Raw genomic sequence first — 19,907 nt, 5'->3', positions numbered from 1 at the left:
ACTTTGCTTTCATAGTAATTGGTCGGACGTGCACAGAGGGAACACCAGTGTCTTGTTCAAGAGTTCAGAGCAAACTGGTCTTTCAACTCGTTCATTTTCCTAAATGAAGTCCAGAGCCGACAGTGAATTGAACACATACACTATTCAGATTTCCTTGAAAAAGAGAAACTAATAAGCTGTGAGCAGGACCCACGTCTGTTTACATTTACAACTTCTGCTTCTTTAAAAAGATCACAAGTATTATAGAACACTATAAGAGACTTATCCCCCCCCCCACACACACACATCTGATATTAAACACAAAGGAAAATTCTATTTAGCAACCATGATAACTTTATTTGTTAAGAAAGTAATTTGGAGATTTTGCTAGTTATTTGGAAAAAACATTGCAGTATCAATTCGGAAAAACAGGGATGCTAATAATGGAATGCAAGGTGTTGCAACAGCTGCAGCACAATCTACCAGTGAATCTCTGCGTAACAACATTACACAGATGACCAATGTGCTCTTGCTGACAAAAGTCCCATAGAGACGAGGCCTCCTCCTGGCAGTACTGTCCATCTCAGCACTGTGAGGCCTGTGGGGCCAGCAGCTCGCCTCCCACCCCTGACGTGGGGTAGTGGGCCTGTGCTGACACAGGGCTGGGACAAGGAAGGGCACTATGTCTTTATTTGGAATTTGGAGGGCCTTCAGGGTGATGGTTGCTGTCCCTCCTCCTTTTTCTTGCCCTCATTGTTTCAACGCTTCCCTCTATGGCTCAGTCTTTCTTGGTCCTCTTGGCCTTGGCTATGTTTTCCTGACGTTTCTGCTTTTTCTTCTGTTCGCGGTCACGTGCTTCAATCATCTTGGCCAGTTTCCAAGAGAGCAACGCGCTGGCAATGAAGAGAGGCGTGAGGGCCAGTATGACAGTGGTCAGAAAGCCATAGGGGTCTTTGGCAGCCCACTCCACCACATACTCTGCCCACGCCCGAACATCTATCATCCTGGATCGACGGGGAAGCCTCTCTGAAACCTAAGCAAGGAAACCAGACATAGAATTCAGGAATGCAACAAATACATTTTTGTTAAGATGTTGCCCAATTGATGCTAGCTGACAAATGGGTATCTCTTATCCAGGTGTTGATACGGATAGGGATAGGGAGGCAGTGGCTCAGTGGGTAGTGCTTCCGCTTGGGAACCGGAGGGTCGCCGGTTTGAGCCCCTGCCGAGGTGCCCCTGAGCAAGGCACCGAACCCTCAATTGCTCCCCCCTCTGCGAAGGGTGGTAATGTAATGTAAGTCGCTTTGGATAAAAGCGTCTGCCAAACGATCGTAATGTAATGTAATGTAATGATACAGCTGACGGAGGTAAATACAAGCAAGTGGACTTCATCTAAGATCTTGGATAGGTTCCAAAACATCAAGATTACTCTATTTTTATGACAGATAGGAGATTTGTTCAGATATCACACTGCGGCTGTCATTGTGCTGGAGCTGGTCATCATGGAGAGCCTAAGCACCCCTGGCTTTCTGAGGAAAACAGTAAAAGACACCCAAGAGTAATAAAATGAATGATATTACTCATCCACAGGTGGTTGTTGTTACTACCTAAACACATTACACAATTGGGTTTGATAAAGAGCCATCAAATGAGGTTATCAAGACAGATATAACAGTAATAGTTCATGAAGATAACGGCGCAGTCTAACACATAATACGGTTGATTCATGTCCAGATATCTGTTCTTTGTTTATGACTTATATTTCATAATGCTTCTATTCGATTATCTAACGTGTTTTGATTCTATCGATGATGTTGATCACGTTTTCTGTGAAGATCTTAAAATGAAACGCTAACGTGACTCTTACTTTTGTCCACCGGCGTCTATTTCCTCATGCGAGCGAACAAATCGAGCAGCAGATCGTTTGTTTAAGGCTGGTGAGGACAAACAACTTACAAGTTCCAACTTAACACTCGTCATGCTTAACCACTAACTCGCTTTATCCGAAATGCAGCTTTTCACCACGTTATATTTGAACATAAACCCACTGCCCGATCTGCAAGTATCAAACATCAAGACAAACTAATTATCAATATTAACATTGAGATTCAAATAGTAAAGATGACGATTGAAACATTTGCAATGCTAATTGCTAATCCGCCCAAACACAGCGGCCTAGTTTGACAGAAAGACCAACGCTCCTCGGCACGACAGCACAACGGAACAAACAAACAGAACAAATGCTGCAAAGCGTCGTTTATGTTCGTGACTGGTGACGTTGCTGCTCTAAATACCGAACATATTTACCAAATACTGGGTTTTTACTTCCACGACGGAAGAATCGCGTCTCGGTCCCAGGAAGTCAACTGGTGTGAACGCTTGGGTTTTTTTCTCCTGAAACTTTATTTAAACGACATTCAAGAGCAAAACAACAGCGTTACAAGACAGAATTGTGCTCGATTAAAAATGTGTTCAATTAACGTGGATATAATACAAAGTGAACGCTGAGGGGACGCAGTTCATAAAAACAAATTAAATAAAAGACGAGAATGAACCATTTTGGAAGGAATTACGGAGCGTTTCAATGAGCTTGTGTATTGTTTGACGTCGAATTCAATACTACAAAATCTTTTTCTTTTTTGTTTTTATCTTGGAAGTGACTTTCAAAATGGAAACATGGCAAATAAAATTAATTTAGAAATAGCTAACTGTTCATTTTTCTTCGAAAGAGGGTAAGTGTAGTTTCTTTACCTTCAAACTGGGCAGAAAATTTAAAATACAGGTTCTAGTGCAGTGAATGTATATGTGTTGTGTTCCTGTTCACCTTGTCAGTGGTCTTAGTTCATTTGACAGTATAATCAAGCTGTATGTGGTTTACTAGTATTTCTAAACAGTTATTTGTGTAAATTAGGCTAAGGAGCTGGGAGCTAAATTCCCATAGCTTGCCTCAATTGGAAAATATGCATTACATGTGTCTGACTATATAACAATATACGTTTATTTTGGTTGTGTGTGTGTGTGTGTGTGTGTGTGTGTGTGTGTGTGTGTGTTTCACATAATCTTTGAACATTTACTTTCTGAAAATGATTCAACATGATAACTTTCTTTACCATTTGTTTCTTTGGCTTTGGCATTGGAATGGGATATATTAGCCATATATTGTAAAATTTACACTCAAGAAACACAAGCTTTTCACAGTATTAAGCACTACATACATAGTAATTGTATCAGTAGCGCCAAATTAAAAGCAACAGCAGCAATCATGGTAAACTAATAAGTGACACTAGCAGCAGCAGTTAAAATTGGAGTGGTGGTTGTATAGTAGCTGTAAGAGTACAAACACTTGCAACATTTGTTGCAGTATTATTGAAATAGTAGCAATAATAGTTGTTTATGAACGGTATTAGCAGCAATAATAAATGCAGCACCAACCATAGCAGGAGCAGTAATATACTACCAAAAGTACTACAAGTAATAGAAGCAATTGCAATGTTGGCAAAAGTTGTGTTCATTCTATTTGTTCAAGCAGTCGTATTCCTCTTAGGAAATTTAATTAGTAGTATCAAACATAGCCTAACATCATGCTGCTGACAGACCCACTGGGTGCAAGATCTCACAATAAATGCAGTAAATCATACAATAGATAGACACATGGGAAGAGTGGGCTGAAAGCAGCAGTAATAAATAGAGACAAGTAATTAATACAGAGGTGCTGAGTGCCAATTAAAATCTAATCTTTATTGTCTGTAATTTCAGTGCTGACCATTAAAGACACGTAACATTGTTAACGTTAGTAGTAGCATAGCGGAAGTGTTACTAATAGTAGAACAGGGTATCAAATTTCAAGTTTATGTAAGCAAGGAAGTCGAATTCACAGGAGAGATAAGTGATAAGTGAACATAATGTGGAGTGAAATCAGTTTGGAATGGAGAATAATTCTCTCAAACTACTAAACGAACTATCAAACATTATGTACCGTGATACAATACAGTGGTTTATTATGAAAATAACTAAATAGCCTAGAAACTGAATAGACCTGTTTGGAAAATATATAATAGATATGAATATGAAAACAGCAACACCCTCGACAACACAATAGGTAGTCAAATTTGTCTCCAAAGCCAAAGATAAAGCAATAGGTTTCCTCAGAAAAAGAAAAAAGCCTAAAGCTGTACTGGCCTTCTGAGAAAGATGACTAACATAACAAAGGGGGACCTGCTGGCTTTGTGAACTTCCTGTGGGGAAGTATTGAAACCAAATCAGGTTAGGCCACATCTGCTCTGTCCATACGGCATGGATCACTTTCAGCGCGGTTCAAAGGCCAGCCTTTTAGACCTACTCACAGAGGAAGGAGAGGGGCAGCTGGGAACACATGCAGAAGGCAGACGCACAAACAGACATTCTGGTTTACCAGCATAGTTTTGGCTAAGTTTAATTGACAATCTAGAAAAACTCTCCAATCTGGTGGCTTTTTGTTGAACAGTTATAATTATTAGTTTGTGCTCCGTGTCTCCTCGGTGTGTGTTACAGGCGGGGATCCAGGGGGTGGGCAATGCAGCCGCACCCTAACCCCTGATGACTATTTTACTCCTTCAGAAGTAGGCCCCCTTTCATGATACAGCTATGGAAATAACATTACAGCTGCAGAGGAGGAAGGGGGCCATAAAATAGCTGCAACACAATTTATTGTTAATCAGCTCCACTGGCGGTGTGTGTGTCATAATTGTGACTTGGAAAATGGCTGGTCTGGCAAGAGCTCAAGGAATTTCCAAATTTGTTTGATTTCACCTTGTCTGATGCAAGGTTGGAAGATTAAAGCCATACACATCTGTGTGTGTGTAGTAGTAGTAAACTTGTGCCTAACAGCTGACCAGCATGACTGATTAATGACTACAGGGGACAGGCATGTCCATCTCCACATCTTCATGTTCCCCCTCCCACGCCCTTTCTGCTTTTGACAGCTCGGAGGCCATTGGACTAAAGCCTTGAAAACAACCACCACGCTGTCATGGAGAAGGCTGGAGCCTGCGGTGGTAGCTCAGGCTCTGAAGGAAGAAAGTCAGTTTTCTTGCCCCCTCTTGTCCCTGTGGGAAACTGTTGGACCGCCCCTGGATTAAGTCCCCGCCTTTAAACTCAAATAAGAAGGAAACTTCAAAGGCCGTCGGCCGCCGGGGCTCCGCCCTCGCGCTCCCGTACGGCTTCACAAAGGATTTGCCGACGTTCGGGAATTCCGCCTCCAGTTCCTTTTATAGCGCCACTCGTGCGCTGGCAACGCTCCAGAATCCCGCCCATCCCGGTTACTTTGACAACACAAAGGACTTCACGGAACTCGGAGGCGCCGCCTACATTTCCAAATAAGGGCAGCCTGTCCATGTACGGCAAACAATCGGTGCGAGATTGCCCTTTTCTCTTCCTTATCCCGTTTATATGATCGGAGAGGAACTGCGCTTCAGGTTGGAAGCGGTGCGATCATGGCCGAGCGAGTCCAGCAGCCCCCAGCCAAGCGGCTCTGCTGCCGGCCCGGCTACAACTCGGCATGCAGGCAGGGGCAGCGGGCTGGAGGAGTCCTGTGTGGCGGCGCAGGGTCCGCTCCGGGAGGGTCGGGGAATGGAAAAACGCACAACCCCGAGTCGTTGCTCGACATCGCGGCGCGTAGAGTCGCGGAGAAGTGGCCGTTTCAGAGGGTGGAGGAGCGGTTCGAAAGGATCCCGGAGCCCGTCCAGCGGAGGATCGTATACTGGTCATTCCCGAGAAGCGAGAAGGAGATCTGTATGTATTCGTCGTTCAACGCTGGAGGAGAGGAAAGTGGAACTAACGGGGACAATAATGACGAGACCCAGCTGCCTTTCCTACGGGGTGTCACTCTGCTGGAGGGTGGCTGGGTGGACAACGTATTGCAAGTCGGTAAGTGGGCTAACATTGGAGTAACGCAGGAATAACAGCTTATAACAAACAACACCACATCCAACAGTGTTTGCCTTCTTCCATGGCAACGTGCCAGGCTTTAAAGGGCTTATATTTGCCTTGCGTAGCCATGTCTATTACCAACAATGTGGGTTATTTCTAACCCAGTCTCCCCTATAGCTGGGTGAGAACAGCCTATTTCCAGAGGAGCTTGTAATAGTAGCCCACTTCTTCTTGTTTTTGCTCACTGAGCTGCGCGCATTGAATTGCCCACAGCCATCCCAATTGGAAGCTTAGCACTTTGTTCCTATTTTTGTGTGTTTCCAGCTCTCCGTGCCCCCACCAATGGGTACGCAGACAAAAGCCCCCTATATCTTTTCACCGCTGGCTAAATAGACGATATTTAGAAAGGGTGGGAGGGACGGTGATTTAAAGCCACAGTGCTTCTATTTTGTTTGCCAAACACCTTTGTGAGGCAGATTGGAGCTTTTATGTTGCTTTTGCCATATTCATATAAAGCCCCAGCTATATACGGATGTAAAGGCACTAAATGTGTTTTCTCTTAGCTGCATTATTTGTGATGGAGCAAAGGGTAAACAGAGGTGTTTGGGGCTCAGCAACCCCCTGCCTGCCTGCCTGCCTGCCTGCCTGCCTGCCTGCCTGCCTGCCTTTCTTGCCTGCCTGCCTTGCCTGCCTGCCTTTGCCAGAGCAATAATATTTCACTGCATTCGTCAGTGCAATAGTCTCAGCTGTCAATCCAGCTCCCCACCCTTGGAAACGGTTCAGGATTCTAATCCCATTACCCTCCCCAGTTCATCTGAATCTTAATGCATTCTGCAAACAAGATTTTATGCATGATCTTCTTCTTCCTCCCTCCCTCCCTCCCTCCCTCCCTCCCTCTCTGTCTCCCTCTTGCTCTCCTCTCCCTCTCTCTCCCTCTCACTTTTTGGCTCACTATCCCCCCAAAGAATCCGTGTGGAGATGGCTTCAGCTCTTGTGGGCTCAGAGAATGTGCAGTGCACAATAGTAGCCATGGAGCAGGCAGACAGCTTTCTCCTTCACTGGCCTGTTTACCAGATTCCCCAGCGTTAGACTCATTTATGTGCTCACTCTCATGGCGCTTTAGGAAGTTAAACACGGTAATCTCTTAGTGAAATTAAAACATTATGCACCAGTGGGGAGATATGTGTGTCCGTTTGTGTGTGAAAGACAGAAAAATAGTCTGTCAGAAAAGTAAGAAACACAGGAAAGGACAGGGTTAGTTTTCTGTGGCGACCCTTGTGTGTTAGTGTGAAAATCGGAAAGAGAATGTGTGTCAGTGTGTGTGTGTGTGTGTTGGGGGGCGGGGGTGTGTGTGGTGATAAACACAGAGGGGGGACAGTGCATGCGTTTGTGTGTGTGTGTGGGCAAGTGTATCTTCATCTGCACGGGCTGTCAGTCTCATCCTGCATGCTCACACAGAGTGGAGGATGACAGGCGAGTACGCAGCAGGAGGAGGGCATGTTATGCTGATTGCAATTTTCGCCCCAGAATTTTTTTTTTTTTTGCTGGGAAAAATAAAGCCAAGGAAGAGCAAATGATAAATAAAAGATGCAATCTTCTCCAGGGGACAGGCAGCCACTGGAGGATGAGGGCTTTAAAGCAGGGCAGCATAGGAGGGGGGCTGTCAGCCACATCACACAGCACATGTATTGGCCCATCAAACACACACAGTGGGTCTGGCCTGGAAAAAAAATGCAGGGTGGGTGCGTGTGGGTACGTGTGTGTGTGTGTACATGAGCATTCTTGTTTGTGCTGTTGTATGTGGCCTCTTTGTGTGAATGAGTGTCTGAGTGTGTGTGTGTGTGTGTGTGTGTGTGTGTGTGTGTGTGTGTGTGTGCTGTCAGAGGGATAGGATTCAGTGTTGATGATGAAAGACAGTGGAGCAATAGAATAGATGTGGAGGTTATTGTGTATGGGGGGAAAGCTAATATAGTTGAATGGATCTGCTGTCGTTGTATTCCTCTCCTCCCCCTCTCGTCTCCTCCTCCACCTCCATCTCTCCCAAGTGAGCAGCTATAAAACTCTCCATATTTACTCCCCTAAGGCCAACTACCAGCCCCCAGTCTCCTGTGATTATTTATCTTTTTCTCAAAGACATTAATCACACGCTCTTTCCTTTTTTCCCCCCTCTCTCTTTCCATACATCAGTGCTGTGGAGGGTATGGATGGGAGGGTGGCGTTTACGGGGGAAGAGCGATAGATCGGGTGATATCAAGGAAAAGAGGGGAAGCCAAGAGGGGGAAAAGTGGGTGGAAAAATGCAAAAGAGGAGAGAGGTATTGAAATTGTGATTGCGAGAGAAAAGGATGCGTGAAGGTAAGGAAGGAAGGAAGCTGGGAGAATAAGAGAGAGAGAGATGGATGGCTTGTTCTTTCTCCCATGCGAGCTCATCTATTCCAGTGCCAACCTTCCAGATAAATATTCAAATACGAATGCAAGTTTTTCCAGCAGTCCACTGCGCCTCAGTTACAGCAGCGTAATATCAGCCGAGCGTCAGCCCTCTGTGATGGATTTGTCAGGTCGTGGAACACAAATTGTGGCCTATATTCAAACGCGTCGGTGAGCAGGAAGACAATTTAAAAAAAAGAGAAAAGTCCCATAACAACTGCTGTCATGAAAATTACATTGTCACAAGCTGATCACAGTCCCGAGTTTCAGTTTTCTTTAAGTATTCAGTCAGGCCATGCTGTGCCGTAACTGAGCATCATCGTCTGGCTCAGGAACCTTCCAGAGCTGCCGGTTCTGATCACAGCATCTGTTCTCAGACCCCCTTGTGTAATTTAGACTCGGCAGCTCCTCATGCTGAAAAGGAAGGCTAGTATTATGGTGCCCCGTCCTCTAATTATAGAATTCTAATCCTATGGCTCTAACATGGCATGACAAAGCATGTTTGCACTCCATTACCCTCCTTCCTGTTTTAGTCCTCCAGTCTGGGTCAAGTTCATCCCTTCTCCCTTCTCATTCATTTATGATATCTGCTGTCCTGCTTCCCCTCCTCCTCCCTCCCTTTGACCCCCCCCCCCCCCCCCCCCCCCCCCCCCCCGCTTGTCTCTAGGGCTTTGTGCTATGAGGTAAAAATCCCCTTCACACACACACACACACACACACACACACACACGTCACCACCTCCACCTCAGTCTTACTATCCTGTTACGGTAAGCCCCACGTCCCTAAGGAGCGACATACTGATGCCTGGCATATGTCGCTCTATGCAATGTCATTAGTAGAGGCTACATGCTGCAGCCCTATTTATCCAACGCTACATGTAAGGGGAATGTCATGTTATCACACTCCTGCCCCAAATCTGAGGGATGAGCAAGCCTCATTGTACTGCTTTATGGAGCTAGAATGAAGGTAGAAGCGTATGTTCTCTGTCCTATTTTGGTGCATTTTCCGTGGTGGTTGTTTTGAGGCTGGATCGCCTGTAATATTTTGCCCTTCCTCTGCCTAAAATATCACTGAATGTCCATGGCTGTCATGCCTGTTTGAGTGTGAATGTCATCCTCCTCTGCTCCACCTATTTTTGAGATGAGTGTGTGTGTGTGTGTGTGTGTGTGTGTGTTTGCGTGTGTGTGTGTGTCTGTCTGACTCTGCGCTCCCGCATGCTCATAACTCAGGTTAATTTGTTCACGCTCTGGAGAATCTTAATTAGGTTTCTGCGTCATCTACTCTCTCACCCTCTTTTTATCATGATGTCAGTGAAATAACATGCACACGGGTGGTTCCCTGCTTTTAACCTGTTCTCTTTCGTAACACAGATGGTGTAAATGATAACACAGACTCTCCTAAACCGTGTGTTAAGCTCCCAAACTGCCTAAGGTGTGTGAATAGAGCAGCTGTAGTGCCATTTGTGCTTTCATATGGACTGTAGATCACATGTGTAGTAAGTTGTGTATTTAGTAACCCAGGCTGAAGTCTGAAGATTGGACTATGGGCAGAAACGTGAGTACATTTTGCACACAAACGCAGGCAACAGCCCACAAAAGTAGAGGATTGATAAAAATGACAAAGAAGATTTGCACAGACAAGTAGGTTATTGTTTGGGTGACAAAGCAGTGAGCCAAATGCCAAGGAGAAATCTGTGCCACTCCAAACCAAGAGTGACGCACAGCACATTTGTGTAAGAACACATCCAGCGCACACCTCATTTATTCTGCACTTTTCTAAACTAAGAATTCACAAGGCCTTTCCAAAAGCTTTTCGAGCGCCTACATCAACATTTCAAGCATTTTGTCCACAAAGGTGCAGAATTTAAGATGTGGGACGTAAATCTTGCACGAGCATGTCGTCTGTGAGGCACTATCAGACCCAGCTAAGCTTTTTGGTGAGTGAGGGCTTATTCTCTGTGTTGGTGTGTGGGCTGTTTCTTTTCATGTGGGTGGATCTGGTTTTATTTTCCTGTTAGCTTTTAGAGTTCCTTTATCTTTTACAGTGCCCACATGGCTACCAACAGAGACGGAATGCCTCCTAATACGTTATACGTCTGCGTGAAACCAACATGTTGTAAAGTGGACAGAGAGACTTATAAAAATGCTGACACAGTGTGACTCAAGACTTTAAAAGTCTTTCCCAAGCTGCTTGTTATTCTGAATTAGAAGAGGAGAGAAGTTCCTTTGAGCAGGAAAAGAACACACTCATATAATCAGACACCATCCCTGGACCAAACTGGAGAGCTCGTATTGAGGAGCAGTGATCCTGGTTGTGGTGCCTCAGGTCTACCCCCGGCTATGCCACTAAACCTGGGCTTGTATCGTCATGGAAACATGGCTGAGCCTGAAGCTAGTGTAAACATCTGGTTATCCAAGAATGGAGAGAGAAGTAGAGAGAGAGAGAGAGAGAGAGAGAGAGAGAAAGAGGCAGCAACCACATCCATGTGAAGAGACTCTAAGTCTTTAGGGAGAGTGCTCTCTCTCCATCTGAGATAGGGGAGAAACCAATTCCATGCCTTTGTCTCATTATGTCTGCTGAATGGAAAGAAGATAGGATATGTCTCAGCTGTCCTGTAATGGAAACATGTTTGCCCAGTCTGTGTATGTGTGTGTGTGCTCTGTTTGTATGGATCGACGAAAGACTGCAGATGTTTGTTTTTTTCTGGGTCTTTCTGTATAATTTCACCATATCAGCTTAGTGTTCGATAGGTGGCTATACAAAGAAACGGGTTAATCACTCTTGTTCTGCCTTTGTAGTGAACGCATAGAACTTGATGTAAATGTGTGAGCGTCTTAAGTCTTAATGCAGTCTCCGATAACTGTCAGACTGCCATCTCGAGCCACTTTTCTCTCTGGGTGGCCCTATTGAGAACCAGACCCATAAACCTAGACCCGTGCTGTACCCTCTAGGGAACAGTGGCCCACCAGCCACCGCTCTGCAGCTTCCTCGGTCGCATTCCCAGTGCACCAAAACTTTCCAGAAAGCCTCAATCCCAGTGCTTTTCATAGCTTCAACTGCAAACCCTAACCAACCCGACCCAGATGTGCCCCTGGACGGATTACTCCTACCACAGACCAAGACTTTCTCCAGTCAGCCTTCTTTTTTCTAAACTCAGCCATAGCTTTTTTTTCCCTCTGCCCCTCACATTTTGTACCAAAGATGTACATTTAGACTGTCCTGCCATGTCTAGGCACGGCTAACGTCTGTCTGCCGTGCTTCCAGTCTCCCTACCTGACTCCTGCCAGCCTCCTCCCCGCTCCCAGGCCTAGACATGGCCGTTTCCTGCCCGCCCCTCTTTAATCACCGCTCCCGGTTCCAGCCCGGGCTGCCTCGGTTCTGCCGCACTCGCAGGCCCTGTAACCAGTTGCCCAAAGACCACACTTGAAAATTACCCTACGCACTAATGCTGGCACGTATACAGACACGCTCAGTGTACAAGATCAGTGTGTGTTGCCCCTGTTAAAATAAACCGAGTAAAGTCATAAAGTTTCAGCATGAGCTCTCTAGCGTCTGCTCCGGTCTCACTTCCAGCTTGAGTTGTCTCCTGTCCCAGACTGTGGCTGCTGGGCGTGCGTCAGCACAGCTCCTCGGCTGGCTGAGTCTGTCTAGGAATCCAGTCCTCCTTCCGCAGAGCTCCTTCACCTCTCTTCTCTGTGAGCAAAGGGAATGGAGTGCAGAGACCGGGGGATAGAAAGGCTACTAAATCCACAATGACAAGGCCCTATTAAAAGCCGCTTTTTTCTATTTCATTTAATGACTTTTATTACCAGCTGCCCTTCTCTCTTCGATTTGGCAATAATAACAACAGGGGAATGCAGCGCTCAGCGTTCTCCTATCTGATGCTCCCTTTCACTTTTTTCTTTTTAATGAATTCCTCTTTGCACCAATGGGCTGCTGAAATAAGCACAAAGCACTCCAAGACTCTGCTTGCTGCAGTAGAAGGTTCAATGTATTTATGCTGTGTGTGTGTGTGTGTGTGTGCGTGTGTGTGTGTTTATGTGTGCTCGTATTAAGTATGAGGGCCAATGTTAAAGGCAGTTTCGCCCCAGAAGCCAAACAGCTTTAGATCAGCTACAGGCTACAACCGATGTGTTTGTGTTCGTGTGTGTCACATATTACATGCTTACACAGGATAGTTTCCTTTGAATGGAGATGATGGTCGATGTTTTTCAGTGCATGTTCTTGCGAGCATGTGCGTGTTCTGCTGGGTGTGTGTTTATGGCTCAGCGAGTGTGTTTATGGCCGTGTGTCACGCTGAATAAAGGTGAGGCATGTTAATGATAAGAGGGTGGATGACATTCCCGTCTGCCATCATTCTCACCCTATCTCGTTTCCACTCCTGCACGCTCACATGCATTAACACACATACTTGCCTTGGTGCAAGGGCGCCAGTGACTAGGCGCCTTAGAATAAACAACAGCACAAGATGAGGGTTTACCTGCCACCGACCCCTGTCACACACACACGGGCACACACACACACACATACATCGCTGGAGGTGTTCACTCATCGACTGGTCCCTCCCCCAGCATTGAGCTAGCCCTGTGCTGACCTCTTCACTTGACCCCCGGGGATTTAGGAAAGCCAAAGGTCAACCTGGTCAGACTGTCCCTCCAGTGGCCAATTGCTTTGCTTGAAAGACAGGTCCATGCGCATGCATTGTTTTCCAATAAACACCATGTGACCAAAGGAGACATGTTAGTGTGTGTGTGTGTGTGTGTGTTATTCACATTCCAATGAGTAGTTTCCCACCTGAGATATCAATACTGAGACAGCAAATAAGCAAATGCCCAGTTGTGGTGAAACAATCTGGAACCAAGCAAAGAACGAGATGTGCGTGTGCGTGTGTGTGTGTGCGTGTGTGCCCGTGTGCATGCGTGCGTGCGTGCGTGCATGCGTGCGTGCGTGCGTGCGTGTGTGTTGGGGGTGGTGGCGGGGGGGGCTCTCACCATTCTCTCTTGCCCGGCAGGCTTGAGTGTAGTGTGAGCTATGCGAAGGAGGAGGAGGAGGAGGTCCTGAGAGTGTGAGGTGCCTCTGGCTGTGCCTAGTCCAACGATGTCGTGGCTGTGTGGCATGTGAGACATGCATTCACTGCTCTGTGGCAGAACAACTCTGAATAGAGCTGGAAAGGCTCTCGGCATGAGAGAGAGACAAAGAGCCAGAATGAGAACGATTCAAAGGCAGAGAGAGAGAGAGAGAGAGAGAGAGAGAGGGGCGATGGAATTTAGTTGCCCTTTGAAGAGTTTTGTCTTGAAGGGGTTTCTTTCTTTACTTCTCTCTTACTTTCTTTTCTTCTCTCTTTCTTTCTTTCTTTCTTTCACTCTTAAGCACTCCTTGTACCTCCCTCCCTCTCCCCATCTCTCTCTCTCTCTCTCTCTCTCTCTCTCTATCTCTCTCTATCTCTCTCTATAAGTTCTCCAAATCTTCCCCTCCCCTCACTTTTCCCCTTCTCAGTTTTCCAGTTTCATATCCCAAGTGAGGGCAATAGAAACTCATATCTTATTTACACTGCCCATATCTAGATACAGCATGTTTCCATAGTGCTTCCTGTGTCTACATTCCCAAAGGAAATGCAGCCCGCTAGCTAGCTCCCGGTCTCCGCGCAAGCTAGCAGACTGCATCCAGACCTCGGGGAAGATCACTGTTTCTACATTTAGAAGCTCTTTGTTTACCCCCGTCTGGAATTAAGAGAACAACGGGACTTGGCCTATTTGCTGTGATGTCTTCCATTAAGGATTTTCTCTTTTATAAGATCCTTACTTTCACATGAAACCAGGAATAAGAGATCACCATGGAAGCCCCAGGCACCACCAGTCCTCACCTTCTTCTTAGCTGATGCTCTGAATGAGCGGTCATTGGTTCGGTGCCTTGCTCAGAGGCACTACTGAAGGAGATCATTCTGGAGAAACTACAGCTGTGATAGCTAATCCGTGACCTGCTGTGTGACAGATGTTGAGTTAATGCGGCAACGCCTCGGAAAATAAAGATAAACACAACCAAGAATACTTGTGTCATAATATTAATCATTATATTGTAATACTGCAGTTATTTGATGTGTTATTGAAAATATTTATCTCGGTAGAGTGTGACAGCCAGTTACTGGGAATAAACTTTTGGAATTGGCCAGAGTCAGACTGAAAACATCTAATAATCCTTCACAGAATTCAAAACTGGGAATCCAAACGCTCATGTCACAGTAAAATACGCAGGATAATCTTAAAATAATCACATTTAGCGTAGAGTGAGGAATTTAAAACGCTTCAATGTGGTGTTGCCATACACTTCTTCCCACATTATCCTCCACAATGTAACATAACTGCTGCTGGATGTCATGGCCACCCTGTCTGTTTGCATTCTTCTCCATACCTGGCTGACCAGCTATCCAGCTGCCAGGCCGCCGTGCTGGCCGATTGGCCGATCGGCTGACTGGATGGCTGGCTGGCTGGCTGGCCGGCTGGCTGGCTGCTTGTCCCTCCTGGGTGGCTGCATCGCCTCACCTCCTACCCCCCTCACAGCCAGTGACAGCCCAGCCCAGGGAGACATGGGTAATGGTCCTCTCTGATGTACAGCCTGACTCAATTGGACTGGATGGCAGACACACGCCTAAAATAACAAAAGGAGGGGAGAGAAAGAGAGAGGGGTAGGGAGGGGAGAAAGGGAGGGGGGGAGGGAAGGAGCGAAGCGATCGATAAAGCAGGGACACATCTCCTAATAAAGATTTATTCCCCCCCCCCCCCCCCCCCCCACACACACACACACGCCATCCGCCTTGGCAGGGCCAAGAGGGGGAGGAGAGAATGTGATTAGTGGACTTCGTCTCCCAGGGTGCCTCTGAGCGCATGTGCATCTGTGTGTACAGAAGTGTGTGTGTGTGTGTGTGCCCTGTGCGCGGCGTGTGTGTGTATTTTTGCATCTCTGTGTGTTTATCACGCCTCTCTCCTCTGTACGCTCCAAAGCAAAGAGGGTTAAAAGCAGACTCTGTCATTTGTTGTGCCCGTCGTGGCACCGGCAGCAGCAGCAGCACAGCAGCAGCTGTGTCCCTGCCTCTCTCTCTTCCTGTCAGCTAATATTTAGTTAATCTTTGGTCTGGGACCTACGGGACTGGCCGGAGCTCCTGGTGCCCCATCCATCTCCCGCTGATCTATATTCCACACTGGATCCCTGTGCCATTAACCACCACCAAGGGGAGGAGAAAAGAGAGAAGGGGATGGAGAGGCCCAGAGGTAAAACCAAGAGGAAAGGGCAGATGGGTGGAGGGACAGTGGCAAAGAGACTGAGACAAGAGTGATGGAGAGAAAGCAATGGAGGGAGGAGGAGGAGGGGCTGTCTGCTGTCTGAGAGCAGGAGGAGTGGAATGGGAGGAGAAGAGGAGGGTCAGCTATTAAAGCAAAGAAATGAAATGAGAAAGTGCAAAGCAAGAATTGTGCGCAGGGATGCATTTACCAGGTTTTTAGTTTATTTTTGGAGCCTCTCTCTTTCTCTCTCTCTCTTTCTCTCTCTCTCTCTCTCTTTCTCTCTCTCTCTCTCTCCTGTCTTCCCCCCCTCCTCCTCTCCCTCCTGCTTGTTGTGTATGCTAACCTAGCAGGATCCCTTAACATTCAAGAGCAGGTGGAAGCGCTTCAAAATCCGTCTGAAAAGGAGAATAAGCAACAAACGGAGTGGCGGAGTGTTTCCACAAGGGGGTTTGAAAGGTTGAGGAGAAAAAGGACGCGTACGTAGGTAGAGAAGAGGGGAGGGGGGAGGAGGAGGAGGAGGAGGAGGGGAAGAAGAAGAGGCGTCAGAGGAGTGGGAGTGAGTAATCCGTATGCAGTGAGTGGGCCACTTGATTGATATGCATTGTGTAGCTATGAGGGGTCCACCTGCGAAGGCTCCAAGTGCTGAGTCACTCACTAACTCACAGACTAAATGCTTTTATCCCAGACGCCTGGTCCATCTGAATGGAATATAATAGGCCATAAAGTGCTTTGCTAGCAGCGGCTGCTTGCCCCGTGGCAAACCCTCGCCCCTCGCTCCCCTACTCTAAATCTCATTTCACCACTTTATGGAAACAAAGTGCTCATACGCTCTGCTTTAATTATGTCTTTTTTCTCTCTCTTCCGCCGCTGTTTTCTCCTCTTTCCATCCCTCTTGTTTTGTTGTTCCTCCCGCGGCGTTCCTCAGATCCTCTTCTCCACTTCCACCCTCCTTCTCTCGCTCTCTCCTCTGTCCTCACTCCCTGCGTACCTCCCCCATTCAGTTATGTTGGATGGCTTTGTTGTGTGTGTGTGTGTGTGTGTGTGTGAGGGGCACCTGTTTGGGATCTCGGTGTGTGTGTGTTTAGGGTCATGTCTGCAGGTCGTGCAGCAATGAATAGCAGGGCTGTTGCGGAACCACAACTGGTTTGAGAAGGGGGGGAATAATTACGGCCAGTAACAGGGGGAGAGTAGGAGGAGGATGGAGGGATAAGGGAAGGAGAAGTGGAGTGAGGAAGAGGGAGAGAGGAAGGGAAGAGTGGTTGCACAGCCAGTGAGCCCTAACCACCTTCTGTCAGTCTGTCTGCTCTCAGCACTGTTTTCTCTCTCATAGGAATCTAATGGCTTTTCCACTGTCCGCTTTCCAAACCTCCACCACCTCCACCTCCCCTTCTCCTCCTCCTCTCGCATACCCCTTTACCTCCACACTATTTTCCCCTTCGCACTGGTCTCCCCTTCCCCTGCATCTCCTCTCACTTTCCGCTTTCCCTGTTAAAATTCTCCCCTGAAGTCTCAGCACCGTCTTCTCCTCCTCCCTGCCTCCCTCCCTCCCTTTCTCCCTTCGTCCTTCCAGCTGCTGGCCAGGGGAACAGCTGACTAAATCTAAAGCTGGGGCCCCTGGCTCTGGCTCTGGCTCTGGCCCCGGCCCCAGCTCTGCCACAGCCTCCTCCTATTCCCAGCCCCCTCCCTCCCTCCCTGCCTCCCTCGTTCGACTGGCCCGTAGCCCTGGCTCCTCTCTCAGCAGCCCCAGCTCAGGCTCTGGCCCTGCCTCTGAGCCTCAGCTCCAGCTCAGCCTGACTCTCTGCGGTTCCCTTCAGCCATCCCCCTCCATCCCACTTGTGCACTGAAAAGCCTCAAACCCATCTCTCTCTCTCTCCTTCTCACCCATAACCTTGCCCTCTCTCTTTTCTCAGCATTTCTTCATAATTCATTTGTTCCCTTTAAAGCTTCCTCCCCACTCCCACAAAAGCCTGTAGCTGGGCCCCTGGTGCTGGCCCAACTTCTCTGGACTCCAGCCTCATTCGCTTTGGCTTGGTTTCAATTCCCTGGCTCCTATACCCGGTCTCTGTAGCCAGGCATCTCTCTCTGGCTGGTAACGTCAGTCACTGTAACTCAATGTGGCCTGCTTCATTCTGAGCCATGATCAGCTTGAAAATTTGTCAGTTTGGGCTGAATGCTTCCAGCGAAGCTCTTTGTGTCATCATGTGTTTCTTTGTCTATTCTTTTAACATGTGTAGACAGGCAATCACATGTACGCACGCTGCACACATGCGTGCATCTTACCAGGGTGAGAGCGTACTGCGTGACACATGATTGGCAGCGGGGGGAGGTAGGAGATAGGCAGAGGCAGGGGAAGTGGGCTTTGTCACATCTGTGGGCAAGCCGGCGGGTTGAGTTTGATCGCTTCCCAGGGTAGCAGCCTTTGTCCCCCCTCTGTTTCTGTCTGAGCAAAGCTGCAGGGCTCTGTGATTAGGTGCAAGGCCAGGTTTCACCATCACTCTTCAATAACAGACATTGCCTACAGAAGACACCTGTCAGTGCTCCTCCTCCTCTTTGACACCAGACTGCAGTGGGACCACTGAGAAAGGACTGACAGAATTAAGTTCAGAGGTCTCCTTACACACACACACACACACACACACACACACACACACAATGTTTTCCTTTTGTGTGGAAATAGACCAATTTCAGTAACACCAGAACGTTCTGGAATACTTCACATCTCTTGGTGCCTTATAGTCCAGCCCCTCCCTGACTATATAATGCACAATACTGTAGCTTTGCTGTCTTCGTAATCTTTTTCTAGAGTTTGAGTTGTGTGTGTGAGTGTGTGTGTGGGCCTGCTGACTGGCAGATGCAGGATGATGAAAGCAAATCACGTTCGGCAGACTGCAAAGATTTCTCTATTCTGCCATTTATTGGCCACAATGCACAACAACCTCTCTCCCATTGTGGAGAGGAAAGAGCTGGAAAAGACAGAGGAGGCAGAAGGGAGAGAATCGACCATCCCAACAGCCAGAGGGGGCAGGGGGGTGCTAAATAATCACAGCTTAGCACTATAACTGACTGCCTTTGAATCAAAACTGGCTTTTTCATATACATTTGTTCTGATACCAGGAGTGTCTGCGGAGAAACTGTTGGCTTGAAGCTGTAGACAACAACTTTCCCTGCATTTGGTTGAGGTTTGATTCCCCATTCGGAGGCTTTTCGGTGTGTTGGTGTCTATGTGTTTTGTATTGACCTGCACAACAGTCATTAACCAAGTGTGAACGCTAAGATGAGGTAAGCCGCTTGGTTCTGCTCCTGTAACCTTGATGTGAGTAGACCTCCCTTTCTCCTCTCTCTCTCTCTCTCTCTCTGCCTCTGTCTCTCTGTCTCTTTCCCCCCTCCCACCTCCCTCTCTCTCTCTCTCTCTCTCTCTCTCTCTGCCTTAGCCTCTCTCGCCTTTATTCCTTCTCTTGTCCAGGATGGCACCCATTGACTGCCATTGACCTAATTTGGGCAAATTTCACTGACCTACTTCATGGGTGGATGCTGACTTGCCCACGGGTGGGGATCCTCCCTCCCACAGACACGCACACACACACACACACACACACACACACACCCCTGTTAAGCCTCTGTCCCAGCCTCCTTTTGCACTTGAGCATCTCAAATGAACATAATGAGAATCTCAAAGTCCCAAATCTCTGAAAAAGACTTAATCAACAGAATTGTGTCTAGACATGATTACCTTTCTGTCACTGGTGAAAATGCGAGTTTAAACAAATTTGACCAAACAATATGAGTATGATTTGAGCGTACACACTCGCTGAAGCCGCCCTGCCAGGTTGCAGAGATACTGACAACAGTGTCTGAAGCAATTTTCCGGTACTGCTCCTTGTTTTTAGCGGATGATTTCCCAGTTCACCAGGCACAGACGATACACTGGAGGGTTTTGGGAAAGAGGTGGTCATAAGATCAGCAGTTGGATTAGCTTTGTGTGATTTTATATTTATTTTTTTACGTGTTAATGCTTAGTAATAAACTGCTCTGCCTGCAGCATCCCATGAGGACATGATGCTAGAAAGCAAGTCTAACCTGATTCAGTGTTTTGGTCACACTGGTGTATTATTCTTTGTACCATTTTGTGTAGCTGGGTGTGTGAGAGAGAGAGAGAGCTTTTATTATTTTATTCTATTTCTTTAGTGCCTCTGTGTGTGGTTTGTGTTTGCCCACATGCATGCAGGATGTGCGCCCCACAAACGCAACCCATTTATGCAAACGAACACATGCATACGCACTTACACTGGGTAGACATATGTTGTCATGGCAACGTGTG

General features: G+C 47.2%; 2 protein-coding genes across 2 annotated transcripts in view; one reads left to right on the top strand and one right to left on the bottom strand.

Moving 5' to 3' along the window:
* Positions 1–310: 310 nt before the first annotated feature.
* Positions 311–2,390, bottom strand: smim15 (small integral membrane protein 15). Its single transcript, XM_076150875.1, has 2 exons — positions 2,287–2,390; positions 311–1,012 (listed from the first exon to the last, which is right to left on the bottom strand). Exon 2 carries the CDS (start codon positions 980–982, stop codon positions 758–760), a length of 225 nt encoding a protein of 74 aa, XP_076006990.1. The 5' UTR covers positions 983–1,012; positions 2,287–2,390; the 3' UTR covers positions 311–757.
* Positions 2,391–5,427: 3,037 nt separating this feature from the next.
* Positions 5,428–19,907, top strand: part of LOC143001353 (zinc finger SWIM domain-containing protein 6-like) — a 42,120-nt gene continuing 27,640 nt past the window's right edge. The window contains exon 1 of the mRNA XM_076150911.1: positions 5,428–5,883. Within this exon, the coding sequence (XP_076007026.1) occupies positions 5,451–5,883 (433 nt within the window). The 5' untranslated portion in view covers positions 5,428–5,450. The remainder of the gene's footprint in view (positions 5,884–19,907) is intronic.

The sequence above is a fragment of the Genypterus blacodes genome, unplaced genomic scaffold (assembly GCF_046128005.1).
Source record: "Genypterus blacodes isolate CSIRO-AG114 ecotype Tasmania unplaced genomic scaffold, CSIRO-AGI_Gbla_v1 ptg000053l_1, whole genome shotgun sequence".
NCBI lineage: Eukaryota > Metazoa > Chordata > Actinopteri > Ophidiiformes > Ophidiidae > Genypterus > Genypterus blacodes.
Note: the sequence above shows the minus strand (reverse complement) of the source record. Positions and strands in the feature narration are given on the sequence as shown.

Excerpts from the sequence above, each read along its gene's own strand:
- smim15 (XM_076150875.1), bottom strand. The coding sequence starts at position 982 with ATGATAGATGTTCGGGCGTGGGCAGAGTATGTGGTGGAGTGGGCTGCC.